This window comes from Scyliorhinus torazame, chromosome 6, assembly GCF_047496885.1.
Source record: "Scyliorhinus torazame isolate Kashiwa2021f chromosome 6, sScyTor2.1, whole genome shotgun sequence".
Classification (NCBI taxonomy): domain Eukaryota; kingdom Metazoa; phylum Chordata; class Chondrichthyes; order Carcharhiniformes; family Scyliorhinidae; genus Scyliorhinus; species Scyliorhinus torazame.
In genome coordinates this window covers 7978110-8001190 of record NC_092712.1, presented here as the reverse complement: position 1 = coordinate 8001190, position 23081 = coordinate 7978110, and the positions used below count along the sequence as shown (strand labels likewise).

At 55.6% G+C, this 23081-nt stretch overlaps 1 protein-coding gene across 6 annotated transcripts in view; it reads right to left on the bottom strand.

The window, feature by feature from the left end:
• Positions 1-23081, bottom strand: part of LOC140424662 (IQ motif and ankyrin repeat domain-containing protein 1-like) — a 775223-nt gene that overhangs the window by 465700 nt on the left and 286442 nt on the right. For all 6 annotated transcript variants that reach the window (XM_072507911.1, XM_072507913.1, XM_072507908.1 and 3 more), the window contains one exon: positions 11707-11761. In XM_072507911.1, coding sequence (XP_072364012.1) covers positions 11707-11761 — 55 coding nt within the window. The remainder of the gene's footprint in view (positions 1-11706; positions 11762-23081) is intronic.

The following is a 23081-nucleotide window of genomic DNA, read 5'->3' as shown; positions in this document are numbered from 1 at the left end:
TACCTCATGTTGATATTGGTATGGTGGGTGTGGTGCTGGTGGGACAGTTACCCCATGTTGATATTGGTATGGTGGGTGTGGTGCTGGTGGGACAGTTACCTCATGTTGATATTGGTATGGTGGGTACGGTGCTGGTGGGACAGTTACCTCATGTTGATATTGGTATGGTGGGTGTGATGCTGGTGGGACAGTTACCTCATGTTGATATCGGTATGGTGGGTGTGGTGCTGGAGGGACAGTTACCCCATGTTGATATTGGTATGGTGGGTGTGGTGCTGGTGGGACAGTTACCTCATGTTGATATTGGTATGGTGGGTGTGGTGCTGGTGGGACAGTTACCCCATGTTGATATTGGTATGGTGGGTACGGTGCTGGTGGGACAGTTACCTCATGTTGATATTGGTATGGTGGGTATGGTGCTGGTGGGACAGTTACCCCATGTTGATATTGGTATGGTGGGTACGGTGCTGGTGGGACAGTTACCCCATGTTGATATTGGTATGGTGGGTATGATGCTGGTGGGACAGTTACCTCATGTTGATATTGGTATGGTGGGTGTGATGCTGGTGGGACAGTTACCTCATGTTGATATTGGTATGGTGGGTGTGGTGCTGGTGGGACAGCTACCCCATGTTGATATTGGTATGGTGGGTGTGGTGCTGGTGGGACAGTTACCTCATGTTGATATTGGTATGGTGGGTGTGGTGCTGGTGGGACAGTTACCTCATGTTGATATTGGTATGGTGGGTGTGGTGCTGGTGGGACAGTTACCCCATGTTGATATTGGTATGGTGGGTGTGGTGCTGGTGGGACAGTTACCTCATGTTGATATTGGTATGGTGGGTACGGTGCTGGTGGGACAGTTACCCCATGTTGATATTGGTATGGTGGGTATGGTGCTGGTGGGACAGTTACCCCATGTTGATATTGGTATGGTGGGTGTGGTGCTGGTGGGACAGTTACCTCATGTTGATATTGGTATGGTGGGTGTGGTGCTGGTGGGACAGTTACCCCATGTTGATATTGGTATGGTGGGTATGATGCTGGTGGGACAGTTACCTCATGTTGATATTGGTATGGTGGGTGTGGTGCTGGTGGGACAGTTACCCCATGTTGATATTGGTATGGTGGGTGTGGTGCTGGTGGGACAGTTACCCCATGTTGATATTGGTATGGTGGGTATGATGCTGGTGGGACAGTTACCTCATGTTGATATTGGTATGGTGGGTGTGATGCTGGTGGGACAGTTACCCCATGTTGATATTGGTATGGTGGGTGTGGTGCTGGTGGGACAGTTACCCCATGTTGATATTGGTATGGTGGGTACGGTGCTGGTGGGACAGTTACCCCATGTTGATATTGGTATGGTGGGTGTGGTGCTGGTGGGACAGTTACCCCATGTTGATATTGGTATGGTGGGTACGGTGCTGGTGGGACAGTTACCCCATGTTGATATTGGTATGGTGGGTGTGGTGCTGGTGGGACAGTTACCTCATGTTGATATTGGTATGGTGGGTGTGGTGCTGGTGGGACAGTTACCCCATGTTGATATTGGTATGGTGGGTACGGTGCTGGTGGGACAGTTACCTCATGTTGATATTGGTATGGTGGGTACGGTGCTGGTGGGAGAGTTACCCCATGTTGATATTGGTATGGTGGGTGTGGTGCTGGTGGCACAGTTACCTCATGTTGATATTGGTATGGTGGGTACGGTGCTGGTGGGACAGTTACCCCATGTTGATATTGGTATGGTGGGTGTGGTGCTGGTGGGACAGTTACCCCATGTTGATATTGGTATGGTGGGTACGGTGCTGGTGGGACAGTTACCTCATGTTGATATTGGTATGGTGGGTATGATGCTGGTGGGACAGTTACCCCATGTTGATATTGGTATGGTGGGTATGATGTTGGTGGGACAGTTACCTCATGTTGATATTGGTATGGTGGGTGTGGTGCTGGTGGGACAGTTACCCCATGTTGATATTGGTATGGTGGGTGTGGTGCTGGTGGGACAGTTACCTCATGTTGATATTGGTATGGTGGGTACGGTGCTGGTGGGACAGTTACCCCATGTTGATATTGGTATGGTGGGTGTGGTGCTGGTGGGACAGTTACCTCATGTTGATATTGGTATGGTGGGTGTGGTGCTGGTGGGACAGTTACCTCATGTTGATATTGGTATGGTGGGTATGATGCTGGTGGGACAGTTACCCCATGTTGATATTGGTATGGTGGGTGTGGTGCTGGTGGGACAGTTACCTCATGTTGATATTGGTATGGTGGGTACGGTGCTGGTGGGACAGTTACCCCATGTTGATATTGGTATGGTGGGTGTGGTGCTGGTGGGACAGTTACCTCATGTTGATATTGGTATGGTGGGTGTGGTGCTGGTGGGACAGTTACCCCATGTTGATATTGGTATGGTGGGTACGGTGCTGGTGGGACAGTTACCTCATGTTGATATTGGTATGGTGGGTACGGTGCTGGTGGGACAGTTACCCCATGTTGATATTGGTATGGTGGGTGTGGTGCTGGTGGGACAGTTACCCCATGTTGATATTGGTATGGTGGGTACGGTGCTGGTGGGACAGTTACCTCATGTTGATATTGGTATGGTGGGTACGGTGCTGGTGGGACAGTTACCTCATGTTGATATTGGTATGGTGGGTACGGTGCTGGTGGGACAGTTACCTCATGTTGATATTGGTATGGTGGGTGTGGTGCTGGTGGGACAGTTACCTCATGTTGATATTGGTATGGTGGGTACGGTGCTGGTGGGACAGTTGCCTCATGTTGATATTGGTATGGTGGGTACGGTGCTGGTGGGACAGTTACCTCATGTTGATATTGGTATGGTGGGTGTGATGCTGGTGGGACAGTTACCTCATGTTGATATTGGTATGGTGGGTGTGGTGCTGGTGGGACAGTTACCTCATGTTGATATTGGTATGGTGGGTACGGTGCTGGTGGGACAGTTACCTCATGTTGATATTGGTATGGTGGGTACGGTGCGGGTGGGACAGTTACCTCATGTTGATATTGGTATGGTGGGTGTGGTGCTGGTGGGACAGTTACCCCATGTTGATATTGGTATGGTGGGTACGGTGCTGGTGGGACAGTTACCTCATGTTGATATTGGTATGGTGGGTACGGTGCTGGTGGGACAGTTACCCCATGTTGATATTGGTATGGTGGGTGTGGTGCTGGTGGGACAGTTACCCCATGTTGATATTGGTATGGTGGGTACGGTGCTGGTGGGACAGTTACCTCATGTTGATATTGGTATGGTGGGTACGGTGCTGGTGGGACAGTTACCCCATGTTGATATTGGTATGGTGGGTATGGTGCTGGTGGGACAGTTACCTCATGTTGATATTGGTATGGTGGGTGTGATGCTGGTGGGACAGTTACCTCATGTTGATATTGGTATGGTGGGTGTGGTGCTGGTGGGACAGTTACCTCATGTTGATATTGGTATGGTGGGTGTGGTGCTGGTGGGACAGTTACCCCATGTTGATATTGGTATGGTGGGTGTGGTGCTGGTGGGACAGTTACCCCATGTTGATATTGGTATGGTGGGTGTGGTGCTGGTGGGACAGTTACCCCATGTTGATATTGGTATGGTGGGTACGGTGCTGGTGGGACAGTTACCCCATGTTGATATTGGTATGGTGGGTATGGTGCTGGTGGGACAGTTACCTCATGTTGATATTGGTATGGTGGGTGTGGTGCTGGTGGGACAGTTACCTCATGTTGATATTGGTATGGTGGGTGTGGTGCTGGTGGGACAGTTACCCCATGTTGATATTGGTATGGTGGGTGTGGTGCTGGTGGGACAGTTACCTCATGTTGATATTGGTATGGTGGGTGTGGTGCTGGTGGGACAGTTACCCCATGTTGATATTGGTAGGGTGGGTGTGGTGCTGGTGGGACAGTTACCCCATGTTGATATTGGTAGGGTGGGTGTGGTGCTGGTGGGACAGTTACCTCATGTTGATATTGGTATGGTGGGTGTGATGCTGGTGGGACAGTTACCCCATGTTGATATTGGTATGGTGGGTACGGTGCTGGTGGGACAGTTACCCCATGTTGATATTGGTAGGGTGGGTGTGATGCTGGTGGGACAGTTACCCCATGTTGATATTGGTATGGTGGGTATGATGCTGGTGGGACAGTTACCCCATGTTGATATTGGTAGGGTGGGTGTGGTGCTGGTGGGACAGTTACCTCATGTTGATATTGGTATGGTGGGTATGATGCTGGTGGGACAGTTACCCCATGTTGATATTGGTAGGGTGGGTGTGGTGCTGGTGGGACAGTTACCTCATGTTGATATTGGTATGGTGGGTGTGGTGCTGGTGGGACAGTTACCTCATGTTGATATTGGTATGGTGGGTGTGGTGCTGGTCGGACAGTTACCCCATGTTGATATTGGTAGGGTGGGTGTGGTGCTGGTGGGACAGTTACCTCATGTTGATATTGGTATGGTGGGTACGGTGCTGGTGGGACAGTTACCCCATGTTGATATTGGTATGGTGCTGGTGGGACAGTTACCTCATGTTGATATTGGTATGGTGGGTGTGATGCTGGTGGGACAGTTACCTCATGTTGATATTGGTATGGTGGGTACGGTGCTGGTGGGACAGTTACCCCATGTTGATATTGGTATGGTGGGTATGGTGCTGGTGGGACAGTTACCTCATGTTGATATTGGTATGGTGGGTATGATGCTGGTGGGACAGTTACCCCATGTTGATATTGGTATGGTGGGTATGATGCTGGTGGGACAGTTACCCCATGTTGATATTGGTAGGGTGGGTGTGGTGCTGGTGGGACAGTTACCTCATGTTGATATTGGTATGGTGGGTGTGGTGCTGGTGGGACAGTTACCCCATGTTGATATTGGTATGGTGGGTGTGGTGCTGGTCGGACAGTTACCCCATGTTGATATTGGTAGGGTGGGTGTGGTGCTGGTGGGACAGTTACCTCATGTTGATATTGGTATGGTGGGTACGGTGCTGGTGGGACAGTTACCTCATGTTGATATTGGTATGGTGGGTATGATGCTGGTGGGACAGTTACCCCATGTTGATATTGGTATGGTGGGTATGATGCTGGTGGGACAGTTACCTCATGTTGATATTGGTATGGTGGGTGTGGTGCTGGTGGGACAGTTACCCCATGTTGATATTGGTATGGTGGGTACGGTGCTGGTGGGACAGTTACCCCATGTTGATATTGGTATGGTGGGTGTGGTGCTGGTGGGACAGTTACCTCATGTTGATATTGGTATGGTGGGTGTGATGCTGGTGGGACAGTTACCCCATGTTGATATTGGTATGGTGGGTGTGGTGCTGGTGGGACAGTTACCTCATGTTGATATTGGTATGGTGGGTATGATGCTGGTGGGACAGTTACCCCATGTTGATATTGGTATGGTGGGTACGGTGCTGGTGGGACAGTTACCTCATGTTGATATTGGTATGGTGGGTATGATGCTGGTGGGACAGTTACCTCATGTTGATATTGGTATGGTGGGTGTGGTGCTGGTGGGACAGTTACCCCATGTTGATATTGGTATGGTGGGTACGGTGCTGGTGGGACAGTTACCTCATGTTGATATTGGTATGGTGGGTGTGGTGCTGGTGGGACAGTTACCTCATGTTGATATTGGTGTGGTGGGTATGGTGCTGGTGGGACAGTTACCTCATGTTGATATTGGTGTGGTGGGTATGGTGCTGGTGGGACAGTTACCTCATGTTGATATTGGTGTGGTGGGTATGGTGCTGGTGGGACAGTTACCCCATGTTGATATTGGTATGGTGGGTATGGTGCTGGTGGGACAGTTACCTCATGTTGATATTGGTGTGGTGGGTATGGTGCTGGTGGGACAGTTACCTCATGTTGATATTGGTGTGGTGGGTATGGTGCTGGTGGGACAGTTACCTCATGTTGATATTGGTATGGTGGGTATGATGCTGGTGGGACAGTTACCCCATGTTGATATTGGTATGGTGGGTACGGTGCTGGTGGGACAGTTACCTCATGTTGATATTGGTATGGTGGGTACGGTGCTGGTGGGACAGTTACCTCATGTTGATATTGGTATGGTGGGTGTGGTGCTGGTGGGACAGTTACCTCATGTTGATATTGGTATGGTGGGTGTGGTGCTGGTGGGACAGTTACCTCATGTTGATATTGGTATGGTGGGTACGGTGCTGGTGGGACAGTTACCTCATGTTGATATTGGTATGGTGGGTGTGGTGCTGGTGGGACAGTTACCTCATGTTGATATTGGTATGGTGGGTATGATGCTGGTGGGACAGTTACCTCATGTTGATATTGGTATGGTGGGTACGGTGCTGGTGGGACAGTTACCTCATGTTGATATTGGTATGGTGGGTATGGTGCTGGTGGGACAGTTACCTCATGTTGATATTGGTATGGTGGGTGTGGTGCTGGTGGGACAGTTACCCCATGTTGATATTGGTATGGTGGGTGTGGTGCTGGTGGGACAGTTACCTCATGTTGATATTGGTATGGTGGGTGTGGTGCTGGTGGGACAGTTACCCCATGTTGATATTGGTATGGTGGGTGTGGTGCTGGTGGGACAGTTACCCCATGTTGATATTGGTATGGTGGGTGTGGTGCTGGTGGGACAGTTACCCCATGTTGATATTGGTATGGTGGGTGTGATGCTGGTGGGACAGTTACCTCATGTTGATATTGGTATGGTGGGTGTGGTGCTGGTGGGACAGTTACCCCATGTTGATATTGGTAGGGTGGGTGTGGTGCTGGTGGGACAGTTACCTCATGTTGATATTGGTATGGTGGGTGTGATGCTGGTGGGACAGTTACCCCATGTTGATATTGGTATGGTGGGTATGATGCTGGTGGGACAGTTACCCCATGTTGATATTGGTAGGGTGGGTGTGGTGCTGGTGGGACAGTTACCTCATGTTGATATTGGTATGGTGGGTGTGGTGCTGGTGGGACAGTTACCTCATGTTGATATTGGTATGGTGGGTGTGGTGCTGGTCGGACAGTTACCCCATGTTGATATTGGTAGGGTGGGTGTGGTGCTGGTGGGACAGTTACCTCATGTTGATATTGGTGTGGTGGGTATGGTGCTGGTGGGACAGTTACCTCATGTTGATATTGGTGTGGTGGGTATGATGCTGGTGGGACAGTTACCCCATGTTGATATTGGTATGGTGGGTATGATGCTGGTGGGACAGTTACCTCATGTTGATATTGGTATGGTGGGTGTGATGCTGGTGGGACAGTTACCCCATGTTGATATTGGTATGGTGGGTGTGATGCTGGTGGGACAGTTACCTCATGTTGATATTGGTATGGTGGGTGTGATGCTGGTGGGACAGTTACCTCATGTTGATATTGGTATGGTGGGTATGATGCTGGTGGGACAGTTACCTCATGTTGATATTGGTATGGTGGGTGTGGTGCTGGTGGGACAGTTACCCCATGTTGATATTGGTATGGTGGGTACGGTGCTGGTGGGACAGTTACCTCATGTTGATATTGGTATGGTGGGTGTGGTGCTGGTGGGACAGTTACCCCATGTTGATATTGGTATGGTGGGTAGGATGCTGGTGGGACAGTTACCTCATGTTGATATTGGTATGGTGGGTATGATGCTGGTGGGACAGTTACCTCATGTTGATATTGGTATGGTGGGTACGGTGCTGGTGGGACAGTTACCTCATGTTGATATTGGTTTGGTGGGTGTGGTGCTGGTGGGACAGTTACCTCATGTTGATATTGGTATGGTGGGTACGGTGCTGGTGGGACAGTTACCTCATGTTGATATTGGTATGGTGGGTATGGTGCTGGTGGGACAGTTACCTCATGTTGATATTGGTATGGTGGGTGTGGTGCGGGTGGGACAGTTACCCCATGTTGATATTGGTATGGTGGGTATGATGCTGGTGGGACAGTTACCTCATGTTGATATTGGTATGGTGGGTACGGTGCTGGTGGGACAGTTACCTCATGTTGATATTGGTATGGTGGGTATGGTGCTGGTGGGACAGTTACCTCATGTTGATATTGGTATGGTGGGTGTGGTGCGGGTGGGACAGTTACCCCATGTTGATATTGGTATGGTGGGTGTGGTGCTGGTGGGACAGTTACCTCATGTTGATATTGGTATGGTGGGTACGGTGCTGGTGGGACAGTTACCTCATGTTGATATTGGTATGGTGGGTATGGTGCTGGTGGGACAGTTACCTCATGTTGATATTGGTATGGTGGGTGTGGTGCTGGTGGGACAGTTACCTCATGTTGATATTGGTATGGTGGGTATGGTGCTGGTGGGACAGTTACCTCATGTTGATATTGGTATGGTGGGTGTGGTGCTGGTGGGACAGTTACCCCATGTTGATATTGGTATGGTGGGTGTGGTGCTGGTGGGACAGTTACCTCATGTTGATATTGGTATGGTGGGTATGATGCTGGTGGGACAGTTACCTCATGTTGATATTGGTGTGGTGGGTACGGTGCTGGTGGGACAGTTACCTCATGTTGATATTGGTATGGTGGGTGTGGTGCTGGTGGGACAGTTACCTCATGTTGATATTGGTATGGTGGGTGTGGTGCTGGTGGGACAGTTACCCCATGTTGATATTGGTATGGTGGGTGTGATGCTGGTGGGACAGTTACCCCATGTTGATATTGGTATGGTGGGTACGGTGCTGGTGGGACAGTTACCCCATGTTGATATTGGTATGGTGGGTGTGGTGCTGGTGGGACAGTTACCTCATGTTGATATTGGTATGGTGGGTACGATGCTGGTGGGACAGTTACCCCATGTTGATATTGGTATGGTGGGTGTGGTGCTGGTGGGACAGTTACCTCATGTTGATATTGGTATGGTGGGTACGGTGCTGGTGGGACAGTTACCCCATGTTGATATTGGTATGGTGGGTATGGTGCTGGTGGGACAGTTACCCCATGTTGATATTGGTATGGTGGGTGTGGTGCTGGTGGGACAGTTACCCCATGTTGATATTGGTATGGTGGGTGTGGTGCTGGTGGGACAGTTACCCCATGTTGATATTGGTATGGTGGGTATGGTGCTGGTGGGACAGTTACCTCATGTTGATATTGGTATGGTGGGTGCGGTGCTGGTGGGACAGTTACCTCATGTTGATATTGGTATGGTGGGTATGATGCTGGTGGGACAGTTACCTCATGTTGATATTGGTATGGTGGGTATGGTGCTGGTGGGACAGTTACCCCATGTTGATATTGGTATGGTGGGTGTGGTGCTGGTGGGACAGTTACCTCATGTTGATATTGGTATGGTGGGTATGGTGCTGGTGGGACAGTTACCCCATGTTGATATTGGTATGGTGGGTGTGGTGCTGGTGGGACAGTTACCTCATGTTGATATTGGTATGGTGGGTGTGGTGCTGGTGGGACAGTTACCCCATGTTGATATTGGTATGGTGGGTACGGTGCTGGTGGGACAGTTACCTCATGTTGATATTGGTATGGTGGGTATGGTGCTGGTGGGACAGTTACCCCATGTTGATATTGGTATGGTGGGTACGGTGCTGGTGGGACAGTTACCCCATGTTGATATTGGTATGGTGGGTACGGTGCTGGTGGGACAGTTACCCCATGTTGATATTGGTATGGTGGGTGTGGTGCTGGTGGGACAGTTACCCCATGTTGATATTGGTATGGTGGGTGTGATGCTGGTGGGACAGTTACCTCATGTTGATATTGGTATGGTGGGTGTGATGCTGGTGGGACAGTTACCCCATGTTGATATTGGTATGGTGGGTACGGTGCTGGTGGGACAGTTACCCCATGTTGATATTGGTATGGTGGGTGTGATGCTGGTGGGACAGTTACCTCATGTTGATATTGGTATGGTGGGTGCGGTGCTGGTGGGACAGTTACCTCATGTTGATATTGGTATGGTGGGTATGATGCTGGTGGGACAGTTACCCCATGTTGATATTGGTATGGTGGGTACGGTGCTGGTGGGACAGTTACCTCATGTTGATATTGGTATGGTGGGTACGGTGCTGGTGGGACAGTTACCTCATGTTGATATTGGTATGGTGGGTGTGGTGCTGGTGGGACAGTTACCCCATGTTGATATTGGTATGGTGGGTGTGATGCTGGTGGGACAGTTACCCCATGTTGATATTGGTATGGAGGGTACGGTGCTGGTGGGACAGTTACCTCATGTTGATATTGGTATGGTGGGTGTGGTGCTGGTGGGACAGTTACCTCATGTTGATATTGGTATGGTGGGTGTGGTGCTGGTGGGACAGTTACCCCATGTTGATATTGGTATGGTGAGTGTGGTGCTGGTGGGACAGTTACCCCATGTTGATATTGGTATGGTGGGTACGGTGCTGGTGGGACAGTTACCCCATGTTGATATTGGTATGGTGGGTACGGTGCTGGTGGGACAGTTACCCCATGTTGATATTGGTATGGTGGGTGTGGTGCTGGTGGGACAGTTACCTCATGTTGATATTGGTATGGTGGGTACGGTGCTGGTGGGACAGTTACCTCATGTTGATATTGGTATGGTGGGTACGGTGTTGGTGGGACAGTTACCCCATGTTGATATTGGTATGGTGGGTACGGTGCTGGTGGGACAGTTACCCCATGTTGATATTGGTATGGTGGGTACGGTGTTGGTGGGACAGTTACCCCATGTTGATATTGGTATGGTGGGTACGGTGCTGGTGGGACAGTTACCCCATGTTGATATTGGTATGGTGGGTACGGTGTTGGTGGGACAGTTACCCCATGTTGATATTGGTATGGTGGGTGTGATGCTGGTGGGACAGTTACCTCATGTTGATATTGGTATGGTGGGTACGGTGCTGGTGGGACAGTTACCTCATGTTGATATTGGTATGGTGGGTGTGATGCTGGTGGGACAGTTACCTCATGTTGATATTGGTATGGTGGGTACGGTGCTGGTGGGACAGTTACCTCATGTTGATATTGGTATGGTGGGTGTGATGCTGGTGGGACAGTTACCTCATGTTGATATTGGTATGGTGGGTACGGTGCTGGTGGGACAGTTACCTCATGTTGATATTGGTATGGTGGGTACGGTGCTGGTGGGACAGTTACCCCATGTTGATATTGGTATGGTGGGTACGGTGTTGGTGGGACAGTTACCCCATGTTGATATTGGTATGGTGGGTACGGTGCTGGTGGGACAGTTACCCCATGTTGATATTGGTATGGTGGGTACGGTGTTGGTGGGACAGTTACCCCATGTTGATATTGGTATGGTGGGTACGGTGCTGGTGGGACAGTTACCCCATGTTGATATTGGTATGGTGGGTACGGTGCTGGTGGGACAGTTACCCCATGTTGATATTGGTATGGTGGGTACGGTGTTGGTGGGACAGTTACCCCATGTTGATATTGGTATGGTGGGTGTGGTGCTGGTGGGACAGTTACCTCATGTTGATATTGGTATGGTGGGTATGGTGCTGGTGGGACAGTTACCCCATGTTGATATTGGTATGGTGGGTGTGGTGCTGGTGGGACAGTTACCCCATGTTGATATTGGTATGGTGGGTACGGTGTTGGTGGGACAGTTACCTCATGTTGATATTGGTATGGTGGGTGTGGTGCTGGTGGGACAGTTACCCCATGTTGATATTGGTATGGTGGGTGTGATGCTGGTGGGACAGTTACCTCATGTTGATATTGCGCCAGCTCCTTTCTGATTTCTGAAAGCTGATTCTGAATCCTGGAGAGAAATGGGATTTCAGGTTAGAGAATCCAGGTTTCCCAGCATCTCCCACCCTCACTGCTATTTCCACTCAACATCCACGTCCCCTTGTCAAAAACTAACCCAGATTCCTTTGAAGACCAACTTAGGGGGAAGCAGTTTCAGCACCGCCCCCCCCCCCCCCCCCGAGGGTGTGGACGCAGCACCGGACATGGTTCTAATTTGCAGGCCCTATCCTGCCCGCAGGCAGGATTCCTGGGGTCAGGATGAGGGGTGGGGATGGGGGGGTCTGAAGTGCTATTTCTCTGCAAGTGGTGGGCCAATCACGAGAGGCTAATTGGAATTTTACTATTGACGTGCAGCCACCCCTCCCAGAACCAGCTTTGGAGCAAATTCCCCCCACAGCTCGGGTCACAAAGCCCCCTGGGGACAGGCTCCCCCTCCGGACACAGGGCCCCCTGGGGACAGGCTCCCCCTCCGGACATAGAGCCCCCTGGGGACAGGCTCCCCCTCCGGACACAGGGCCCCCTGGGGACAGGATCCCCCTCCGGACACAGGGCCCCCTGGGGACAGGCGCACTCTCTGGATACAGAGCCCCCTGGGGACAGGCTCCCCCTCCGGACACAGGGCCCCCTGGGGACAGGATCCCCCTCCGGACACAGGGCCCCCTGGGGACAGGCTCCCCCTCCGGACACAGGGCCCCCTGGGGACAGGCGCACTCTCTGGATACAGAGCCCCCTGGGGACAGGCTCCCCCTCCGGACACAGGGCCCCCTGGGGACAGGATCCCCCTCCGGACACAGGGCCCCCTGGGGACAGGCTCCCCCTCCGGACACAGGGCCCCCTGGGGACAGGCGCACTCTCTGGATACAGAGCCCCCTGGGGACAGGCGCACTCTCTGGACACGGAGCCCCCTGGGGACAGGCGCACTCTCTGGACACGGAGCCCCCTGGGGACAGGCTCCCTCTCCGGACACAGAGCCCCCTGGGGACAGACTCCCCCTCTGGACACAGAGCCCCCTGGGTACGGGCTCCCCCTCCGGACACAGAGTCCTCTGGGGACAGGCTCCCTTTCCAGACACAGAGCCCCCTGGGGACAGGCGCACTCTCTGGACACAGAGCCCCCTGGGGACAGGCGCACTCTCTGGACACAGAGCCCCCTGGGGACATGCTCCCCCTCCGGACACAGAGCCCCCTGGGGACAGGCTCCGCCTCCGGACACAGAGCCCCCTGGGGACAGGCTCCCCCTCCGGACACAGGGCCCCCTGGGGACAGGCTCCCCCTCTGGACACATAGCCCCCTGGGGACAGGCTCCCCCTCCGGACACAGGGCCCCCTGGGGACAGGCTCCCCCTCCGGACACAGAGCCCCCTGGGGACAGGCTCCCCCTCCGGACACAGAGCCCCCTGGGGACAGGCTCCTTCTCCGGAAACAGGGCCCACTGGGGACAGGCTCCCCCTCCGACACAGGGCCCCCTGGGGACCGCCTCCCCCTCCGGACATATGGCCCCCTGGGGACAGGCTCCCCCTCCGGTTACAGAGCCCCCTGGGGACTGGCACCCTCTCTGGACACAGAGCCCCCTGGGGACAGGCTCCCCCTCCGGTTACAGAGCCCCCTGGGGACAGGCTCCCCCTCCGGTTACAGAGCCCCCTGGGGACAGGCTCCCTCTCCGGACACAGGGCCCCCTGGGGACAGGCTCCCTCTCTGGACACAGAGCACCCTGGGGACAGGCTCCCTCTCTGGACACAGAGCCCCCTGGGGACAGGCTCCCTCTCCGGACACAGAGCCCCCTGGGGACAGGCTCCCCCTCCGGACACAGAGCCCCAAGGGGACAGGCACCCTCTCTGGACACAGAGCCCCCTGGGGACAGGCTCCCTCTCCGGACACAGAGCCCCCTGGGGACAGGCACCCTCTCCGGACACAGAGCCCCCTGGGGACAGGCTCCCTCTCCGGACACAGGGCCCCCTGGGGACAGGCTCCCTCTCCGGACACAGAGCCCCCTGGGGACAGGCTCCCTCTCTGGACACTGGGCCCCCTGAGGACAGGCTCCCCCTCCGGACACAGGGCCCCCTGGGGACAGGCTCCCCCTCCGGACACAGAGCCCCCTGGGGACAGGCTCCCCCTCCGGACACAGAGCCCCCTGGGGACAGGCTCCCCCTCCGGACAAAGAGCCCCCTGGGGACAGGCTCCCTCTCTGGACACTGGGCCCCCTGAGGACAGGCTCCCCCTCCGGACACAGAGCCCCCTGGGGACAGGCTCCCTCTCCGGACACAGAGCCCCCTGGGGACAGGCTCCCCCTCCGGACAAAGAGCCCCCTGGGGACAGGCTCCCTCTCTGGACACTGGGCCCCCTGAGGACAGGCTCCCCCTCCGGACACTGGGCCCCCTGAGGACAGGCTCCCCCTCCGGTCACAGAGCCCCCTGGGGACAGGCTCCCTCTCCGGACACTGGGCCCCCTGGGGACAGGCTCCCTCTCCGGACACAGAGCCCCCTGGGGACAGGCTCCCTCTCCGGACACAGAGCCCCCTGGGGATAGGCTCCCTCTCCGGACACAGAGCCCCCTGGGGACAGGCTCCCTCTCCGGACACAGAGCCCCCTGGGGACAGGCTCCCCCTCCGGACACTGGGCCCCCTGGGGACAGGCTCCGTCTCTGGACACAGAGCCCCCTGGGGACAGGCTCCCCCTCCGGACACTGGGCCCCCAGGGGACAGGCTCCCTCTCTGGACACAGAGCCCCCTGGGGACAGGCTCCCCCTCCGGACACTGGGCCCCCTGGGGATAGGCTCCCCCTCCGGACACAGAGCCCCCTGGTGACAGGCTCCCTCTCTGGACACAGGGCCCCCTGGGGACAGGCTCCGCCTCCGGACACAGAGCCCCCTGGGGACAGGCTCCCCCTCCGGACACAGAGCCCCCTGGGGACAGGCACCCTCTCCGGACACAGAGCCCCCTGGGGACAGGCTCCCCCTCCGGACACAGAGCCTCCTGGGGACAGGCTCCCTCTCTGGACACAGAGCCTCCTGGGGACAGGCTCCCCCTCCGGACACAGAGCCCCCTGGGGACAGGCTCCCTCTCTGGACACAGAGCCTCCTGGGGACAGGCTCCCTCTCTGGACACAGGGCCCCCTGGGGACAGGCTCCCTCTCCGGACACAGAGCCCCCTGGGGACTGGCTCCCTCTCTGGCCACAGGGCCCCCTGGGGACAGGCTCCCTCTCCGGACACAGAGCCCCCTGGGGACAGGCTCCCCTTCCGGACACAGGGCCCCCTGGGGACAGGCTCCCTCTCCGGACACAGGGCCCCCTGGGGACAGGCTCCCCCTCCGGACACAGAGCCCCCTGGGGACAGGCTCCCTCTCCGGACACAGAGCCCCCTGGGGACAGGCTCCCCCTCCGGACAAAGAGCCCCCTGGGGACAGGCTCCCTCTCTGGACACTGGGCCCCCTGAGGACAGGCTCCCTCTCCGGACACTGGGCCCCCTGGGGACAGGCTCCCTCTCCGGTCACAGAGCCCCCTGAGGACAGGTTCCCTCTCCGGACACAGAGCCCCCTGGGGACAGGCTCCCCCTCCGAATACAGAGCCCCCTGGGGACAGGCTCCCCCTCCTCACACAGAGCCCCCTGGGGACAGGCTCCCCCTCCGGACACAGAGCCCCCTGGGGACAGGCTCCCCCTCCTCACACAGAGCCCCCTGCGGACAGGCTCCCTCTCTGGACACAGAGCCCCCTGCGGACAGGCTCCCTCTCTGGACACAGAGCCCCCTGGGGACAGGCTCCCTCTCCGGACACAGAGTCCCCTAGGGACAGGCTCCCTCTCTGGCCACTGGGCCCCCTGGGGACAGGCTCCCCTTCCGGACACAGAGCCCCCTGGTGACAGGCTCCCTCTCCGGACACAGAGCCCCCTGGGGACAGGCTCCCTCTCCGGACACAGAGCCCCCTGGTGACAGGCTCCCTCTCCGGACACAGAGCCCCCTGGGGACAGGCTCCCTCTCCGGACACAGAGCCCCCTGGGGACAGGCTCCCTCTCCGGACACAGAGCCCCCTGGGGACAGGCTCCCTCTCTGGACACAGAGCCCCCTGGGCACCGCCTCCCCCTCCGGACACAGCGCCCTCTGGGGACAGGCTCCCCCTCCGGACACAGGGCCCCCTGGGGACAGGCTCCCTCTCCGGACACAGGGCCCCCTGGGGACAGGCTCCCTCTCCGGACACAGAGCCCCCTGAGGACAGGCTCCCTCTCCGGACACAGCGCCCCCTGGGCACCGCCTCCCCCTCACGCACAGCGCCCTCTGGGGACAGGCTCCCTCTCAATGCTGGCGGCCTGACCGCTGCAGAGAGGACACCTGGGAGCCTCCAGCTGCTCTTGCAGCTTTAAAAGCTCACCCAGTATACTTCATTGAGCTGCCCATGTAGCCTCTGATTGGCCAATTGAGGGGAAATCTCTGTTGGGTGATTTTTTTCCCACACAATGTGAAGTCAGGACACCCAATTGGCCGTGAGGTTGGGATCCTAACAAAAACCCCAAATCCTGTCCATTGTCTGTACTTCAGTTGTCCACAGCGATAATGTGTTCAATATTTAATGATGATGAAATCTTTTGTTGAATTCCCGCTCCCTCTTAAATGTTGCGCTCAGAGGCAGATTTACATTGGCGAGGGCCTCCCCCTCTCTTCCTGGTGCCCCATGTCCAGCCCCACCCTCCAGGAGCGGGCACAGCGTTTGGCACTGCTTCCTTACAGCGCCACCAACCCCGGCTCGATCCTTGGGCTGACCGTTTGAAGTTTGCAACTTCCCCCCGTATCTGGGTGGGTTTCCTCTGGGTACTCCGGTTTCCTCCCACAGTCCAAAGATGTGGATTGGCCATGATAAGATTGCCACTTAGTGTGCAAAAGGACAGGTGGAGTTACTGGGTGATGGTAGAGGGAGTGTGGGGCGAGGTAGAGCGCTCTTTCAGAGGGTCGGTGCAGACTCGTTGGACGGGATGGCCTCCTTCTGCACTGTCGGAATTCGATTCTATGATATGGCAGTCCGCCACAAATGACTTCAAGATCCATCTCAATGATGACCAACCCTACCCCCAATGACATCAATGCCCTCCTGACTCCACCCACCCTTATTTTGCACAATGCAAGCAACAAACGTCCAAAATCACCACTTAACTGCTTTAGTGCTTTTTAATAGCCTTTATAATTATAATCTTTATTATTGTCACAAGTGGGCTTACATTAACACTGCAATGAAGTTACTGTGAATATCCCCTCGTCACCACACTCCGGCGCCTGTTCAGGTACAATGAGGGAGAATTCAGAATGTCCAATTCACCTAATAGCACATCTTTCGGGACTTGTGGGAGGAAACCGGAGCACCCGGAGGAAACTCGAGGAAGCTTGTATTCCATGGGACTCACGGGGAATCTAATCGGCCCGGCCCATTGGGCCTCGTACAGGTTGGAACAGGTCACCAGTGGCTTTTCTTCCTTCCTGGATTATAATGGTGAATTCTTGGGCTGTTCACTATAACTCCATCAGAAATTTGTTCCACAATGCATTGGAAATTTTGCATCCCCAGCCAATGATTTTGTCTGGAAATCTCCTTCACATATCTCCACAGTAAATTGTGCTTTACAACCTGCCACTCTGCTTGTCTCAGCAGGTTCCTGCATTCTCCAAGGCCCCTAATTCAGTCTCATCAGCAAACGTCACACACATATAGCAAACACACGCTTAAATACACACACGGATAAGCACATACACAGGTACACACGCACACATAAGGTCATGCAAAAGCACGCACACACCACACACGTGTGAGTCGTCACACAGGTACACATACACACATTAACACAAATACACACTAACACACACAGATGTAGTCATACACACCAGTACTCATCTGTATACACAGGACAATCCCAATCTTATACACTCACTACACAGGAGTTCACACCCTTTTTTATTTCCCTCTTATTTAGGGGCAATATCCTGGGTAGCCCCCCTCGGTAGCACCCCCCCCCCCCCCCCCCCCATCTACACCTTCCTTGTCCTTCCACAGTCGGACTCAGCATTCAAGGATGGAGCTGGGCTTAATTTATAGATCTGGGGCGAAATTCTCCGGAAACGGCGCGATGTCCGCCGACTGGCGCCCAAAACGGCGCAAATCAGACGGGCATCGCGCCGCCCCAAAGGTGCGGAATGCTCCGCATCTTTGGGGGCCGAGCCCCAACATTTAGGGGCTAGGTCGGTGCCAGACGAATTTCCGCCCCGCCAGCTGGCGGTAAAGGCCTTTGGTGCCCCGCCAGCTGGCGCGGAAATGACATCTCCGGGCGGCGCATGCGCGGGAGCGTCAGTGGTGGAGACCGTGGCGGAGGCGGAAGGGAAAGAGTGCCCCCACGGTACAGGCCTGCCCGCGGATCGGTGGGCCCTGATCGCGGGCCAGGCCACCGTGGGGGGGGGGGCCAGATCGCCCCGCGCCGTCTTGTCCGGACGGTAAGGTAGGTGATTTAATTTACGCGGGCTGGAGAATCGAGCGGGGGGGCCCGCCAATCGCCGCGATTCCCGCCCCCGCCGAATCTCCGGTGCCGGAGACTTCGGCAACCGGCGGGGGCGGGATTCACGCCAGCCCCAGGCGATTCTCCGACTCGGCGGGTGGTCAGAGAATTTCGCCCTAGACCTCTGTTCTGAGCAGTACATTTCCCAGCTACTCCACTGGAGGGAGCAGTTGAATGAAAATGAAAATCGCTTATTGTCACAAGTAGGCTTCAATGAAGTGACTGTGAAAAGCCCCTAGTCGCCACATTCCGGCGCCTGTTCAGGGAGGCTGGTACGGGAATTGAACTGCTGCTGGCCTGCCTTGGTCTGCTTTCAAAGCCAGCGATTTAGCCAGCGATTTAGCCCTGTGAGCTAAACCAGCCCCTACCAGTTTACCCAGTGTGATGATATCCCACCAGCTATCAGTCTGGAACAGCTCCACTGGAGGGAGCAGTTTTCCCAGTGTGATGATATCCCAGCCAGCAGTCTGGAACAGCTCCACTGGAGGGAGCAGTTTCCCCAGTGTGATGATAACCCAGCCAGCCAGCAGTCTGGAACAGCTCCACTGGAGGGAGCAGTTTTCCCCAGTGTGATGATAACCCAGCCAGCAGTCTGGAACAGGTCTACTGGAGGGAGCAGTTTCCCCAGTGTGATGATAACCCAGCCAGCCAGCAGTCTGGAACAGCTCCACTGGAGGGAGCAGTTTTCCCCAGTGTGATGATAACCCAGCCAGCAGTCTGGAACAGGTCTACTGGAGGGAGCAGTTTCCCCAGTGTGACTGATAACCCAGCCAGCAGTCTGGAACAGCTCCACTGGAGGGAGCAGTTTCCCCTGTGTGACTGATAACCCAGTCGGCAGTTTGGAACAGCTCCACTGGAGGGAGCAGTTTCCCCAGTGTGATGATAACCCAGTCAGCCAGCAGTCTGGAACAGCTCCACTGGAGGGAGCAGTTTCCCCAGTGTGATGATATCCCAGCCAGCAGTCTGGAACAGGGCCACTGGAGGGAGCAGTTTCCCCAGTGTGACTGATAACCCACCAGCCAGCAGTCTGGAACAGGGCCACTGGAGGGAGCAGTTTCCCCAGTGTGATGATATCCCAGCCAGCAGTCTGGAACAGGTCCACTGGAGGGAGCAGTTTCCCCAGTGCGATGATAACCCAGCCAGCAGTCTGGAACAGCTCCACTGGATGGAGCAGTTTCCCCAGTGTGATGATAACCCAGCCAGCAGTCTGCAACAGCTCCACTGGAGGGAGCAGTTTCCCCAGTGTGATGATATCCCAGCCAGCAGTCTGGAACAGGTCCACTGGAGGGAGCAGTTTCCCCAGTGTGATGATAACCCAGCCAGCCAGCAGTCTGGAACAGCTCCACTGGAGGGAGCAGTTTTCCCCAGTGTGATGATAACCCAGCCAGCAGTCTGGAACAGGTCTACTGGAGGGAGCAGTTTCCCCAGTGTGATGATAACCCAGCCAGCCAGCAGTCTGGAACAGCTCCACTGGAGGGAGCAGTTTTCCCCAGTGTGATGATAACCCAGCCAGCAGTCTGGAACAGGTCTACTGGAGGGAGCAGTTTCCCCAGTGTGACTGATAACCCAGCCAGCAGTCTGGAACAGCTCCACTGGAGGGAGCAGTTTCCCCAGTGTGATGATAACCCAGCCAGCCAGCAGTCTGGAACAGCTCCACTGGAGGGAGCAGTTTCCCCAGTGTGATGATAACCCAGCCAGCAGTCTGGAACAGGGCCACTGGAGGGAGCAGTTTCCCCAGTGTGACTGATAACCCACCAGCCAGCAGTCTGGAACAGGGCCACTGGAGGGAGCAGTTTCCCCAGTGTGATGATATCCCAGCCAGCAGTCTGGAACAGGTCCACTGGAGGGAGCAGTTTCCCCAGTGTGATGATAACCCAGCCAGCAGTCTGGAACAGCTCCACTGGATGGAGCAGTTTCCCCAGTGTGATGATAACCCAGCCAGCAGTCTGCAACAGCTCCACTGGAGGGAGCAGTTTCCCCAGTGTGATGATATCCCAGCCAGCAGTCTGGAACAGGTCCACTGGAGGGAGCAGTTTCCCCAGTGTGATGATAACCCAGCCAGCAGTCTGGAACAGGGCCACTGGAGGGAGCAGTTTCCCCAGTGTGATGATATCCCAGCCAGCAGTCTGGAACAGCTCCACTGGAGCGAGCAGTTTCCCCAGTGTGATGATATCCCAGCCAGCAGTCTGGAACAGCTCCACTGGAGGGAGCAGTTTCCCCAGTGTGATGATAACCCAGCCAGCAGTCTGGAACAGCTCCACTGGAGGGAGCAGTTTCCCCAGTGTGACTGATAACCCAGCCAGCCAGCAGTCTGGAACAGCTCCACTGGAGGGTGCAGTTTTCCCCAGTGTGACTGATAACCCAGCCAGCAGTCTGGAACTGCTCCACTGGAGGGAGCAGTTTCCTCAGTGTGATGATAACCCAGCCAGCAGTCTGGAACAGGGCCACTGGAGGGAGCAGTTTCCCCAGTGTGATGATATCCCAGCCAGCAGTCTGGAACAGTTCCACTGGAGGCAGCAGTTTCCCCAGTGTGATGATAACCCAGCCAGCAGTCTGGAACAGGGCCACTGGAGGGAGCAGTTTCCCCAGTGTGACTGATAACCCAGCCAGCAGTCTGGAACAGCTCCACTAGAGGTGGCAGTTTCCCCAGTGTGATGATAACCCAGCCAGCAGTCTGGAACAGCTCCACTGGAGGTGGCAGTTTCCCCAGTGTGATGATAACCCAGCCAGCCAGCAGTCTGGAACAGCTCCACTGGAGGGAGCAGTTTCCCCAGTGTGATGATATCCCAGCCAGCAGTCTGGAACAGGTCCACTGGAGGGATCAGTTTCCCCAGTGTGATGATATCAGAGCCAGCAGTCTGGAACAGGTCCACTGGAAGGAGCAGTTTCCCCAGTGTGACTGATAACCCACCAGCCAGCAGTCTGGAACAGCTCCACTGGAGGGAGCAGTTTCCCCAGTGTGATGATAACCCAGCCAGCAGTCTGGAACAGGTCCACTGGAGGGAGCAGTTTCCCCAGTGTGATGATATCCCAGCCAGCAGTCTGGAACAGGTCCACTGGAGGGAGCAGTTTCCCCAGTGTGACTGATAACCCACCAGCCAGCAGTCTGGAACAGCTCCACTGGAGGGAGCAGTTTCCCCAGTGTGACTGATAACCCAGCCAGCAGTCTGGAACAGGTCCACTGGAGGGAACAGTTTCCCCAGTGTGATGATAACCCAGCCAGCAGTCTGGAACAGCTCCACTGGAGGGAGCAGTTTCCCCAGTGTGATGATAACCCAGCCAGCCAGCAGTCTGGAACAGCTCCACTGGAGGGAGCAGTTTCCCCAGTGTGACTGATAACCCACCAGCAGTCTGGAACAGCTCCACTGGAGGGAGCAGTTTCCTCAGTGTGATGATAACCCAGCCAGCAGTCTGGAACAGGTCCACTGGCGGGAGCAGTTTCTCCAGTGTGACTGATATCCCACCAGCCAGCAGTCTGGAACAGCTCCACTGGAGGGAGGAGTTTCCCCAGTGTGATGATAACCCAGCCAGCAGTCTGGAACAGGGCCACTGGAGGGAGCAGTTTCCCCAGTGTGACTGATAACCCAGCCAGCCAGCAGTCTGGAACAGCTCCACTGGAGGGAGCAGTTTCCCCAGTGTGACTGATAACCCAGCCAGCAGCCTGGAACAGCTCCACTGGAGGGAGCAGTTTCCCCAGTGTGATGATAACCCAGCCAGCCAGCAGTCTGGAACAGCTCCACTGGAGGGAGCAGTTTCCCCAGTGTGATGATAACCCAGCCAGCAGTCTGGAACAGCTCCACTGGAGGGAGCAGTTTCCCCAGTGTGATGATAACCCAGCCAGCAGTCTGGAACAGCTCCACTGGAGGGAGCAGTTTCCCCAGTGTGATGATAACCCAGCCAGCAGTCTGGAACAGGTCCACTGGAGGGAGCAGTTTCCCCAGTGTGATGATAACCCAGCCAGCCAGCAGTCTGGAACAGCTCCACTGGAGGTGGCAGTTTCCCCAGTGTGATGATAACCCAGCCAGCAGTCTGGAACAGGGCCACTGGAGGGAGCAGTTTCCCCAGTGTGATGATAACCCAGCCAGCAGTCTGGAACAGCTCCACTGGAGGGAGCAGTTTCCCCAGTGTGATGATAACCCAGCCAGCCAGCAGTCTGGAACAGCTCCACTGGAGGGAGCAGTTTCCCCAGTATGAAGATAACCCAGCCAGCAGTCTGGAACAGCTCCACTGGAGGGAGCAGTTTCCCCAGTGTGACTGATAACCCAGCCAGCGGTCTGGAACAGCTCCACTGGAGGTGGCAGTTTCCCCAGTGTGATGATAACCCAGCCAGCAGTCTGGAACAGCTCAACTGGAGGGAGCAGTTTCCCCAGTGTGATGATCACCCAGCCAGCCAGCAGTCTGGAACAGCTCCACTGGAGGGAGCAGTTTCCCCAGTGTGATGATAACCCTACCAGCAGTCTGGAACAGCTCCACTGGAGGGAACAGTTTCCCCAGTGTGACTGATAACCCAGCCAGCAGTCTGGAACAGGGCCACTGGAGGGAGCAGTTTCCCCAGTGTGATGATAACCCAGCCAGCAGTCTGGAACAGCTCCACTGGAGGGAGCAGTTTCCCCAGTGTGATGATAACCCAGCCAGCAGTCTGGAACAGGGCAACTGGAGGGAGCAGTTTCCCCAGTGTGATGATAACCCAGCCAGCCAGCAGTCTGGAACAGGGCCACTGGAGGGAGCAGTTTCCCCAGTGTGATGATAACCCAGCCAGCAGTCTGGAACAGCTCCACTGGAGGGAGCAGTTTCCCCAGTGTGATGATA